Source organism: Pristiophorus japonicus, chromosome 31 (genome assembly GCF_044704955.1).
Source record: "Pristiophorus japonicus isolate sPriJap1 chromosome 31, sPriJap1.hap1, whole genome shotgun sequence".
NCBI lineage: Eukaryota > Metazoa > Chordata > Chondrichthyes > Pristiophoridae > Pristiophorus > Pristiophorus japonicus.
Window position 1 is genome coordinate 10,901,266 of NC_092007.1, and position 12,436 is coordinate 10,913,701.

The window sequence follows — 12,436 nt, forward strand, 5'->3', positions numbered from 1 at the left end:
AACTGATATATAATCTAGTCAGTTTCCCCACCGCCCCCCCCCCCCCCCCCCCGCTTGATTTATTACGGAAGTGAGTCCTCTTCAGGAAGTACTTCATTGGCTGTGAAGGGCTGTGTAGACAGACCTGAGAGGCACTGTATGAACTGTGCGAGATCTCTTTCCTGTGTGAATCCTGATGCTAATGCCTTGCCCCCGTCTCCAGGCTCTGTATGAAGTGTGCGGGAAGGATATCACCACAAAGTCCATGCTGCCGACAGTCCTGCACATGGCAGCCGATCCCGTGGCCAACGTGCGTTTCAACGTGGCCAAGACGTTGCAGAAGATCGGTCCCACCCTCGACCACAAGCAAGTCATATCGTCCTAGTCGGAGGGGCAGTACTGAGGGAGCGCCGTACTGCGCTGTCAGAGGGGCAGTACTGCGGGAGCATCGAACTGTCGGAGGGGCAGTACTGAGGGAGTGCCGCACTGTTTGAGGGGTGGTACTGAGGGAGTGCCACACTGTCGGAGGGGCAGTACTGAGGGAGTGCCACACTGTGGGAGGGGCAGTACTGAGGGAGTGCCGCACTGTGGGAGAGGCAGTACTGAGGGAGCATCGAACTGTCGCAGGGGCAGTACTGAGGGAGTGCCGCACTGCGCTGTCAGAGGGGCAGTACTGCGGGAGCGCCGCACTGTTTGAGGGGTGGTACTGAGGGAGTGCCACACTGTCGGAGGGGCAGTACTGAGGGAGCATCGAACTGTCGCAGGGGCAGTACTGAGGGAGTGCCGCACTGTCGGAGGGGCAGTACTGAGGGAGCGCCGCACTGTCGGAGGGGCAGTACTGAGGGAGCGCCGCACTGTCTGGAGGGGCAGTACTGAGGGAGCGCCGCACTGTCGGAGGGGCAGTACTGAGGGAGCGCGCACTGTCTGCCCTCTTGGGTGGATGTAAAAGATCCCAATGCCACTATTTGGAAGAAGAGGAGAGGGGGACTGGGGCCTGAATTTATCCCTCAACCGACATCACTAAAAGAGATGATCTGGGTCATTATCACATCGCTGTCTGTGGGAGCTTGTTGTGTGAAAATTATCTGCCTGGTTTCCTGCATTACACCAGCAACCACATGCGAAAAAGTATTTCGTTGGCTCTGAGGTCGTGGAAGCCGCTATAGAAATGCAACTCTTTCTTTCTCTCAGTGCTTTTGACGGGAGCCCTGCACGGAATCTCTACATATAAAGAAGGAATCCGTTTGAGAACATGAAAGAACGGACAGAGTTGCATTTATAAATAGGGCCTTTTATGACCACTGGCCAAAGTGCTTCACAGCCAATGAAGTGCGTTTTTTATTTGAAGTGTGGTCACTGTTGTAATGTAGGAAACACCAATTTGCGCACAGTAAGCTCCCACAAACAGCGATGTGATATTGACCCAGATCTTCTGCTTTTCAGCGATGTTGATTGAGGGGAAAATATTGACCCCAAGATACCGGGGAGAACTCCCCCACCCCACCCCCCACCCCTCCTCTCCTGCGCTTCTTCCAAATAGTAGCCCTGGGATCTTTTACGGTGCATTGTAAAAGTCGATGAGCTCTGTTGACAGTTTTACGCACCTGGTTGATTTATTTTATCTTCCTCCTGCTCCGTCAGCCCGTTACACAACGAAGTTAAGCCGGTGCTCGATAAACTAAGCCATGACCAAGATGTGGATGTGAAGTATTTCGCTCAGGAGGCCTTAATTGGTGAGTCCCGAAAGAATTCATTCCCCCACTTCCCCCCCCCGGCGATCGGGCAAGGGCTGGGCAAGATCAGCTGTGGTCCCAGGGGGAGAGCTGGGGGAGGGTAGAGATGAGCCCTGGTTTCTTGCTCCTCATCACTGTCTGATAATCCTCTCCCCATCCTGCTTTGATTGGCACCCCATCCACCACCTTAAACATTCACTCCCACCACCACCGACGCAAGATCCACGGCACGGCCCGAGACAACATGGACCATTTCCCGTACCTCGGTAGCCTCTTATTCATAAGAATAGACATTGACGACGAGATTCAACACCGCCTCCAGTGCGCCAGCGCAGCCTTCGGCTGCCTGAGGAAAAGAGTGTTCGAAGACCAGGCCCTCAAATCCACTATCAAGCTCATGATCTACAGGGCTGTAGTGATACCCGCCCTCCTGTATGGCTCAGAGACATGGACCATGTACAGTAAACACCTCAAGTCACTGGAGAAATACCACCAACGATGTCTCAGAAAGATTCTAAAATCCCCTGGGAGGACAGACGCACCAACGTTAGCGTCCTCGATCAGCATCGAAGCACTGACCACACTCGACCAGCTCCGCTGGGCAGGCCACATTGTCCGCATGCCCCAGACACTGGACTCACAAAGCAAGCGCTCTACTCTGAACTCCTTCACGGCAAGCGAGCCAAAGGTGGGCAGGGGAAACGTTACAAGGGACACCCTCAAAACCTCCCTGATAAAGTGCAACATTCCCACTGACACCTGGGAGTCCCTGGCCAAAGACCGCCCTAAGTGGAGCAAGTGCATCCGGGAGGGCACTGAGCATCTCCAGTCTCATCGCCAAGAGCGTGCAGAAACCAAGCGCAGGCAGCGGAAGGAGCGTGCGGCAAACCAGTCCCACCCTCCCCTTCCCTCAACCACTGTCTGTCCCACCTGTGACAGGGACTGTGGTTCTCGTATTGGACTGTTCAGCCACGTAAGAACTCATTTTTAGAGTGGAAGCAAGTCTCCCTCGATTCCGAGGGACTGCCTATGATGATGATGACCGAGGCTGCAGTGTGCACCATTTACAAGATGCACTGCAGCAACTTGGCAACGCTTCTTCGGCAGCACCTCCCAAACCCACAACCTATACCCGCCTCGAAGGAGAAGGGCAGCAGGCGCCTGGGAACGCCACCACCTTCACATTCTCCTCCGAGTCACACACACCATCCCGACTTGGAAATATATCGGCCGTTCCTTCATCGTCGCCGGGTCAAAATCCTGGAACTCCTTCCCTAACAGCACTGTGGGAGCACCTTCACCACACGGACTGCAGCGGCTCAAGAAGGTGGCTCACCACCACCTTCTCAAGTGGCGATTAGGGATGGGCAATAAATGCTGGCCTTGCCAGCGACACCCACATCTCAGGAATTTTCTTTAAATGTATAACCCAGTTATAAAGTGTCTGTGCGTATTGAAGAGCACCAGGATCAATTCTGGCTTGCAATGATGGTCCGTCTGTGAGGACAACGCCCGGACTGTGTGGACCCACGATGTAATGTTGGGCCTTTTGGGTGGGGTCAGGGAGGGTGACTAGCTCCCATAGGACCACATCCCCAAACCAGCACCCATCACCTTCAGAGGAGGCGAGGTGGTGTGAAAACTTTAACGGTGAGGAGAAAGTGGGGAAAGGAAGATGTTAACCACCTGATTGAGGTCTTCAAGCTTGTGAAAGGGGTTTGATAGGACCGTAGGGACGATGTTTCTACTTGCGGGGCGAGACCAGAACTTAGCGGGGCCATCAATACAAGATAGTCACCAATAAATCCAGTCGGTTTAGCGAGGGAATTCCAGAGCTTGGGGGCCCAGGCAGCTGAAGGCACGGCCGCCAGTGGTGGAGCGATGGAAATCGAGGGATGGAAAAGAGGTCAGAATTAGACGAGGGCACAGATCTCGGCGGGTGGTTGTAGGGGCTGGAGGAGGTTACAGAGATAGGGAGGGGTGTAGGGGCTGGAGGAGGTTACAGAGATAGGGAGGGGTGTAGGGGCTGGAGGAGGTTACAGAGATAGGGAGGGGTGTAAGGGCTGGAGGAGGTTACAGAGATAGGGAGGGGTGTAGGGGCTGGAGGAGGTTACAGAGATAGGGAGGGGGTAGGGGCTGGAGGAGGTTACAGAGATAGGGAGGCTGTAGGGGCTGGAAGAGGTTACAGAGATAGGGAGGCTGTAGGGGCTGGAAGAGGTTACAGAGATAGGGAGGGGTGCAGGGGCTGGAGGAGGTTACAGAGATAGGGAGGAGTGTAGGGCTGGAGGAGGTTACAGAGATAGGGAGGAGTGTAGGGGCTGGAGGAGGTTACAGAGATAGGGAGGGGTGTAGGGGCTGGAGGAGGTTATAGAGATAGGGAGCGGTGAAGGGGCTGGAGGAGGTTACAGAGATAGGGAGGGTGTAGGGGCTGGAGGAGGTTACAAAGATAGGGAGGGCTGTAGGGGCTGGAGGAGGTTACAGAGATAGGGAGGGCTGTAGGAGCTGGAGGAGGTTACAGAGATAGGGAGGCTGTAGGAACTGGAAGAGGTTACAGAGATCGGGAGGGGTGTGCTGTGTGTGAACTAATCAATCCTTTCCCCTCCTTGCTCCCCCAGTGCTGTGTCTGAATTGACGCCGAGACAGGTGGTTGGTGGAAGGTTTAGAGTCGATTTGAGGGGGGCCTTCTTTACGCAAAGGGTTGTGGGGATCTGGAACTCGCTGCCTGGAAGAGTGGTGGATGCAGAAACCCTAACTTCCTAAGAGCTAGTTGGATGGGCACATAAAGTGCAGTAACCAGCAGGGTTACGGACCTAGAGCTGGTAATTGGGATTAGACTGGATGACCTTTTGTTGGCCGGTGCACATATGATGGTAAGTACTGCAGGGAATCGAATACGACCAGGGTGATCTCCTGGACTAGTGTCGATCGCCTGGATGGGTCGGAGAGGAATTTTCCCAGATTTTTTTTCTCCCTAAATTGGGCTGGGCTTTTATCGGGTTTTTGCCTCTCCCAGGAGATCACATGGCTCCGGTTGGGGTAGAGTGTAGAATGTTTCAGTACAAGAGTTGTCGCAGTTGTGTGAGGCGGACTGGTTGGGCTGGGTGCTCTTTGCCTTTCCGTCATCGTTCATTGTTCACAGGTTTATATGTAACCTTCAGGGCTGCTGACCGAGGGCCGTGTGGCTCTTTGTCGGCCGACGCGGACATGTTGGGCTGAAATGTCCTCCTCCTGCCCTGTAAATATCTATGTGTCCCCGCCCCCCACCCACCTTGCTCCCCCAGTGCTGTGTGTGAATTAATACAAAAGGTTAGTATGCAGGTACAGCAAGTGATCAGGAAGGCCAGTGGTATCTTGGCCTTTATTGCAAAGGAGATGGAGTATAAAAGCAGGGAAGTCTTGCTACAGTTATACAGGGTATTGGTGAGGCCACACCTGTATCAGATTATGAGGGGGCTTGACAAGGTGGATGCAGAGAGGATGTTTCCACTGATGGGGGAGATTAGAACTAGGGGGCATGGTCTTAGAATAAGGGGCCGCCCATTTAAAACTGAGATGAGGAGGAATTTCTTCTCTCAGAGGGTTGTAAATCTGTGGAATTCGCTGCGTCAGAGAGCTGTGGAAGCTGGGACATTGAATAAATTTAAGACAGAAATAGACAGTTTCTTAAACGAGAAGGGGTTATGGGGAGTGGGCAGGGAAGTCCATGATCAGATCAGCCATGGTCGTATTAAATGGTGGAGCAGGCTCGAGGGGCCGTACGGCCGACTCCTGCTCCTATTTCTTATGTTCTTCCCCCCTCCTTGCTCCCCCAGTGCTGTGCGTGATTTCATTAATTCTTTCCCCTCCACCTTGCTCCCCCAGTGCTGTGTCTGAATTGACGCCGAGACAGAATGAAGCCGGGGAAGACACCGCTGTTCGTTGTCTGTAAGTTCCAGAGAGGCACAGTCCCCGCACTGCAATGGCGGCCGTAATCATAGCGCAAGGGAGGCTTCCCCTTCTCCTTCACAGTGACACACGTATCTGGGGGGGCAACAGCCTTGAGTTTTGTCCCTCGCTCAGGCGAGTCACGCGAGGTATGATCCCGTCGTGGCCAGATTTTTGTTCCGTTCCGTGCCGTGCCACGATTTTTGGATGGTCTTTTATCCCCTGGTTGCACTTATTCTCCTTTCTGTTCCGCCACGTTTCCTTCCCTCTCTATTGTACTCTCTCGTTCTTTCCCTCCGGTTGTAAAATGTTGCATTCGATAGATTGGTTGTTTTATTTAAAGTGTACCAAGTTTACTGTTCTGCCCAACTGACACAGGATGAGTTGAGTTTGTTGTGTAATAAAGACTCGCAAGACTATTTCCTTTGAGCCCCTGTCCCCGCCCCTTGATCGATTCTTTGTTTGTTGTGTGCACGCGGTCAGCGTACGAGCCAAAGGTGGGCAGTGGAAACGTTACAAGGACACTCTCAAAGCCTCCCTGATAAAGTGCAACACCCCCACCGACACCTGGGAGTCCCTGGGCCCAAAGACCAGTCCCGCCCTAAGTGGAGGAGGTGCATCCGGGAGGGCACTGAGCACCTCGAGTCTCGTTGCCGAGAGCGTGCAGAAACCAAGCGCAGGCAGCGGAAGGAGCGTGCGGCAAACCAGTCCCACCCTCCCCTTCCCTCAACCACTGTCTGTCCCACCTGTGACAGGGACTGTGGCTCTCGTATTGGACTGTTCAGCCACCTAAGGACTCATGTTAAGAGTGGAAGCAAGTCCGAGAGACTGCCTATGATGATGATGAATGGCGAAATAATTACAAGTTGCCGTGGGAAACAGAGAGAGAAAAAATACATAAGATTGGCGGTGGGGGGGGGGCAGTTAAAAAAAAAAAGTGAGCATAATAATTATCCCTCAATCAGTTCTGATGAAGGGTCATCGACCCGAAACATTAACTCTGTTTCTCTCTCCACAGATGTTGCCCGACCCGCTGAGATTTCCAGCATTTCCTGTTTTTATTTCTGTTTCCAGCATCCGCGGTATTTTGCTTTTGTGTCCCTCGATCAACATCGTTTAAAAGAAAAAAAAAGCATGATCCGGGTCATTATCGCATTGCTGTCTGTGGGAGCTTGCTGTGCACAAGTTGGCTGTCGCGTTTCCCACAACGCAACAGCGGGCACACTCCAAACAAAACTTCCTTGGCTGTAAACGCTAACGGTGGCATTTTCGTTATGTTACTCGACTAATAATCTGGAGGCCTGGACTGATGAACTGGAGACACGAGTCCCAATCCCATCCACGGCAGCTGGGGAATTTAAATTCAGTTAATTAAATAAATCTGGAATTAAGAAAGCTGGGGCCAGATTTTCAGCAGGTTTGTAGCTGGATTTTCACCGCAATTTGACCGGACGGGATTCTCGGGTACCTGTTTGTGGCAGCGCTTCCACGTACCGCCGGAGAGAGGTGCGTTGACGCGAATTGCGTTACAGACGTACTTTCGGCTCTCTCCCAACCCGTACCCTGCGCCCAGAATACCGACAGGTCAGTGCAGCCCTGCCAGCAGAGGGAAGTATGAAAACCTGCAAAAAAAGACAACTTAAATTTTTTATTTTTAAATTCTTTTTCAGCGATTTTGTAGCTCAGGGTTTTGTGAATGTTTTTGGAATTTTTTTTGCAATTTTTGGGGGTGTTTTTCCCCCCCCCCTTCCCAAGGCCTCTCTTGCAGCGCTCCTGGACCCGGACTAAATTTGCCGAAACTCGCAATTTTGTGCCGGCAATCCTCGCTCAACGCTCCCCTTACCAATGCGCAGACGTCAAACCCTAAAGTTCGGCCTAAAAACGGTAGCGCAGCGAAAGTGGTCACGTGCCGCGACCGTTTTCGCCGAAAATCCGGCCCCTAATGTCAGTAATGGGTGACCACGAAACTATCAGATTGTCATTTAAAAACCCCATCTGGCTCACCGATGTCCTTTACGGAAGGAAATCTGCTGCCCTAACCTGGTCTGGCCGATATGTGACTCCAGGCCCACAGCAATGTGGTTTACTCTTAACTGCCCCTCTGTTGCACCTCACTGCTAAAAAAGAACAGCAGTTCTTCTCGAGTAGTGTCAGCCGTGACTCAGTGGGCAGCACTCTCTCGCCTCTGAGTCAGAAGGTTGTGTGTTCAAGTCCCACTCCAGGGACTCGAGCCCCATAATCCAGGCTGACACTGCAGTGCAGTATAAAAGCAGGGAAGTCTTGCTACAGCTATACAGGGTATTGGTGAGGCCACACCTGGAATACTGCGTCCAGTTTTGGTCTCCGTATTTACAAAAGGATATACTTGCTTTGGAGGCAGTTCAGAGAAGGTTCACTCTGTTGATTCTGGAGATGAGGGGGTTGACTTATGAGGAAAGGTTGAGTAGGTTGGGCCTCTACTCATTGGAATTCAGAAGAATGAGAGGTGATCTTATCGAAACGTATAAGATTATGAGGGGGTGCAGAGAGGATGGATGTAGAGAGGATGTTTCCACTGATGGGGGAGACTAGAACTAGAGGACATAATCTTAGAATAAGGGGCCGCCCATTTAAAACAGATGAAGAGGAATTTCTTCTCTCAGAGGGTTGTAAATCTGTCGAATTCGCTGCCTCAGAGAGCTGTGGAGGCTGGGACATTGAATACATTTAAGACAGAGATAGACAGTTTCTTAACTGATAAGGGGATAAAGGGTTATGGGGAGCGGGCGGGGAAGTGGACCTGAGTCCATGATCGGATCAGTCATGATCTTATTAAATGGCAGAGCAGGCTCGAGGGGGTGTATGGCCTACTCCTGCTCCTCTTATGTTCCTATTTACTGAGGTGCCGTCTTTCGGATGAGACGTTAAACCGAGGCCCCGTCTGCCCTCTCAGGTGGATGTAAAAGATCCAGTATTTCGAAGAAGAGCAGGGGAGTTATCCCCAGTGTCCTGGAGACAATATTTATCTCTCAACCAACATCACTAAAAAACAGATGATCTGGATTTTCTTGATATATATTAGTGACTGGGACTTGGGAGTGCAGGGCATAATTTTAACATTTGCAGATGACACAAAACTTGGAAGTATTGCAGAGGAGAGTGATCGACTTCAAGGAAACATACGCAGGCTGGGGGAATGGGCGGGCACGTGGAAGATAATATTTAACGCAGAAAAGTGCGAAGTGATACATTTTGATAGGAAGAACGAGGGGAGGCAATATAACCTAAAGGGTACAATCCTAAAGGAGCGTAAGTGAACAGAGAGACCTGGGGGTTTATGTGCACCAATCATTGGCGGTGGCAGGGCAGGTTGAGACAGTGGTTACAAAAGCTCACGGGATTCCGGGCTTCATAAATGGAGTATAAAAGCAAGGAAGTTATGATGAACCTTTATAAAACTCTGGTTTGGCCTCAATTCTGGGCACAGGACTTTAGGAAAGATGTGAAGGCCTTAGAGAAGGTGCAGAAAAGATTTACGAGAATTATTCCAGGGATGAGGGACTTCAGTGACGGGGAGAGACTGGAGAAGCTGGGGTTATTCTCCTTGGAGCAGAGAAGGTTGAGAGGAGATGTGATCGAGGTGTTCAAAATCATGAGGGGTCTGGACAAAGTGGATAGAGAGAAACTTCCCATTGGCGGAAGGGTGGAGAACTAGAGGACACAGATTTAAAGCGATTGGCAGAAGAACCAAAGGCAACATGAGGAAACACTTTGGTTTGGCGAGAGGTTAGGATCTGGAATGCGCTGCCTGAGAGGGTGGTGGAGGCAGACTCAATCGTGGCTTTCAAATGGGAGTTGGATAAGTACCTGAAGGAAAAATATTTCCAGGGCTACGGGGAAAGGGTGGGGGAGTGGGACTGACTGAAGTGCTCTTGCAGAGAACCGGCACGGGCTCGACAGGCTGAATGGCCTCCTGTGCTGTAACCATTCTATGATTATCACATTGCTGTGTGTGGGAGCTTGCTGTGTGCAAGTTGGCTTGCTGCCTTTCCCACATTACAGCAGTGACTACACTCCAAAAGTACTTCATTGACTGTAAAACGCTTTGAGACGTCCGGTGGTTGTGAAAGGCGCGATATAAATGCACGTCTTTCAAGTTGAATTAATAATCTATATCATGGAAAGTAGTCGTCTGAGAACCGACTCCTGGGGAACACCTTCCTCCGGTCCGAAAAACAACTGGTCAGCACTGCTCTCGTGAACACCTCCCAGATTTGGAGCAGGCGGAGTTAATCCTGGGAAGTGGAGTGTCCGGGATGGAGATCGGAAACAGGGAGAGTGCACAGCTGTTGCATGAAAGACGCCAGTCAGACATTTCGTAAAGACAACAGTATTTTTTTTATTTTAAAAAAATTACCGTATTTACAAATGGAAGTTCCTACAAGATGCAATTGCAGCACGAACACATTTTAGGAGTCGATGCTGCTTTGGCGTGAAAAGGAGTTGTGAGGCCTGTTTTACCTCACTCCCCGATTGTTACTGCTATCGAGCCCGCCAACAGCTCGTCCATCGACTCGAGATCGCTACGCCGCGCGTGTATGTGCGTGCACACACGCACACTGTCAATCGCAAGACAGATTCGTTGCGGTAACGCAGGCTTATAGTGTGAAAGTACAGACAGTTGCTACAGAAGGTAGGTTGGAACGGAAGTCTCTTTTACCCAGAGAGTGGCGCAAATGTGGAACACGCCACCGTGGGGAGTGGTTGAGGCGAATAGTGTACATGCCTTTAAGGGGAAGCTGGTGTGACAGTAATTATGGTTTCCATATTATAAAAAGGCTCGAGAGGCACTGGAGCAAATGCAAAATAAGATTTACAAGGATGATACCAGAACTGTGAGGTTTATACCCATCGGGAAAGATTGAACAGGCAAGGGCTCTTTTCTCTACAAAAGAGAAGGCTGAGGGATGACGTGTCTTTAAAATGCTGAAGGGGTTCGATAGGATAGACATAGAGAAGATGTTTCCACGTGGGGGGAGACTATAACTAGAGGCCATCACTATAAGATAGTCACTAATAAATCCAATGGGGACTTCAGGAGAAACTTCTTTAAGAAGAAAAGAATTAGGAGCAGGAGTCGGCCATTAGGCCCCTCGAGCCTGCTCCGCCATTCAATGAGATCATGGTTGATCTTCAACCTCAACTCCACCATCCTGCACTATCCCTCGATTCCCTTAATGTCCAATAAATCTATCGATCTCTATGTTGAATATACTCAAAGACAGCCTCCACAGCCCTCTGGGACAGAGAATTCCAGAGATTCACCACCCTCTGAGTGAAGAAATTCCTCCTCATCTCAGTCCTAAATGACAGACCCCTTATCCTGAGACTGTGACCCCTCGTTCTAGACTCCCCAGCCCAGGGGAAACATTCTCCCTGCATCTACCCTGTTAAACTCCGTAAGAATTTTGTATGTTTCAATGAGATCACCTCTCATTATTCTAAACTTCTTTACCCAGAGAGTGGTGAGAATGTGGAACTCGCTACAGGCGAATAGCAGCGATGCATTTAAAGGGAAGCTGGATCAGCTCCGTTGGGCGAGTCACATTGTCCGCATGCCTGACACAAGACTCCCAAAGCAAGCGCTCTACTCGGAACTCCTTCACAGCAAGCGAGCCCAAGGTGGGCAGAGGAAACGTTTCAAGGACACCTTCATAGCCTCCCTGATAAAATGCAACGTCCCCACCGACACCTGGGAGTCCCTGGCCAAAGACCAGTCCGCCCTAAGTGGAGGAAGTGCATCCGGGAGGGCGTGGAGCACCTCGAGTCTCGTCGCCGAGAGCGTGCAGAAACCAAGCGCAGGCAGCGGAAGGAGCGTGCGGCAAACCAGTCTCACCCTCCCTTTTCCTCAACGACTGTCTGTCCCACCTGTGACAGGGACTATGGTTCTCGTATTGGACTGTTCAGCCACCTAAGGACTCACTTTTAGAGTGGAAGCAAGTCTTCCTCGATTCCGAGGGACTGCCTATGATGATGGATAAACACATGAGGGAGAAAGGAATAGAAGGATATGGTGATGGGGTGAGATGAAGAGGGGAGGGAGGAGGCTGGTGTGGAGAATAAACCCCGGTACGGAGCGGTGGGGCCCAATGGCCTGCATTCCGTACTGTAAGTTGCTATGTAGAAGGAACATGTTTAACAATGGAAAATGGTGAAGGGCAGCAGCAGTGAATGGTTTGCAGGTAATAAATAATGATGTCCCAGAGGGTTGTGGCACGAAAGCGCTCCATGGTCCCGCCAAGGGTCTAGAGCTTGCAGCAGTAACCACATGTCTTCCGAGTACCCTTCTTATTGCAACAGCCACAGCAGTATAGGCAGACAGATAAGTGGGACATCCTCTTCTCTCTTAGCAGCAGGGGCCCCTGGAAGAGAAGAACACAAGAACATAAGAAACAGGAGTCGGCCATTTGGCCCCTCGAGCCTGCACCGCCATTCAATAAGATCACGGCCGGTCTGATCTTGGCCTCAACTCCACCTCCCTACCCGCCCCCCATAACCCTAGGGGGAAACAAGCTCCCACAGACAGCAATGTGATAATGACCAGATCATCTGTTTTTCAGTGTTGGTTGAGGGATAAATATTGGCCCCAGGGCACCGAGAGACTACCCCGCCCCCCCACCCTTGCCCCCCGGCAGCTCTCCGCAATAGTGGCTGTGGGATCTTTTACGTCCCACCTGAGAGAGTAGACGGGGCCTCGGGTTTAATGTCTCATCCGAAAGACGGCACCTTCGACAGTGCGGCGCTCCCTTAGTACTGCCCCT

General features: G+C 51.4%; 2 protein-coding genes across 2 annotated transcripts in view; both read left to right on the top strand.

The window, feature by feature from the left end:
* The window catches only part of LOC139240339 (serine/threonine-protein phosphatase 2A 65 kDa regulatory subunit A alpha isoform-like), a 38,198-nt gene extending 32,133 nt beyond the window's left edge, over nt 1-6,065 (top strand). Inside the window, exons 7-9 of the mRNA XM_070868809.1 lie at nt 203-345; nt 1,621-1,712; nt 5,574-6,065. Coding sequence (XP_070724910.1) covers nt 203-345; nt 1,621-1,712; nt 5,574-5,590 — 252 coding nt within the window. The 3' untranslated portion in view covers nt 5,591-6,065. The remainder of the gene's footprint in view (nt 1-202; nt 346-1,620; nt 1,713-5,573) is intronic.
* The window catches only part of LOC139240408 (chemerin-like receptor 1), a 311,315-nt gene that overhangs the window by 153,168 nt on the left and 145,711 nt on the right, over nt 1-12,436 (top strand). The window lies entirely within an intron of this gene.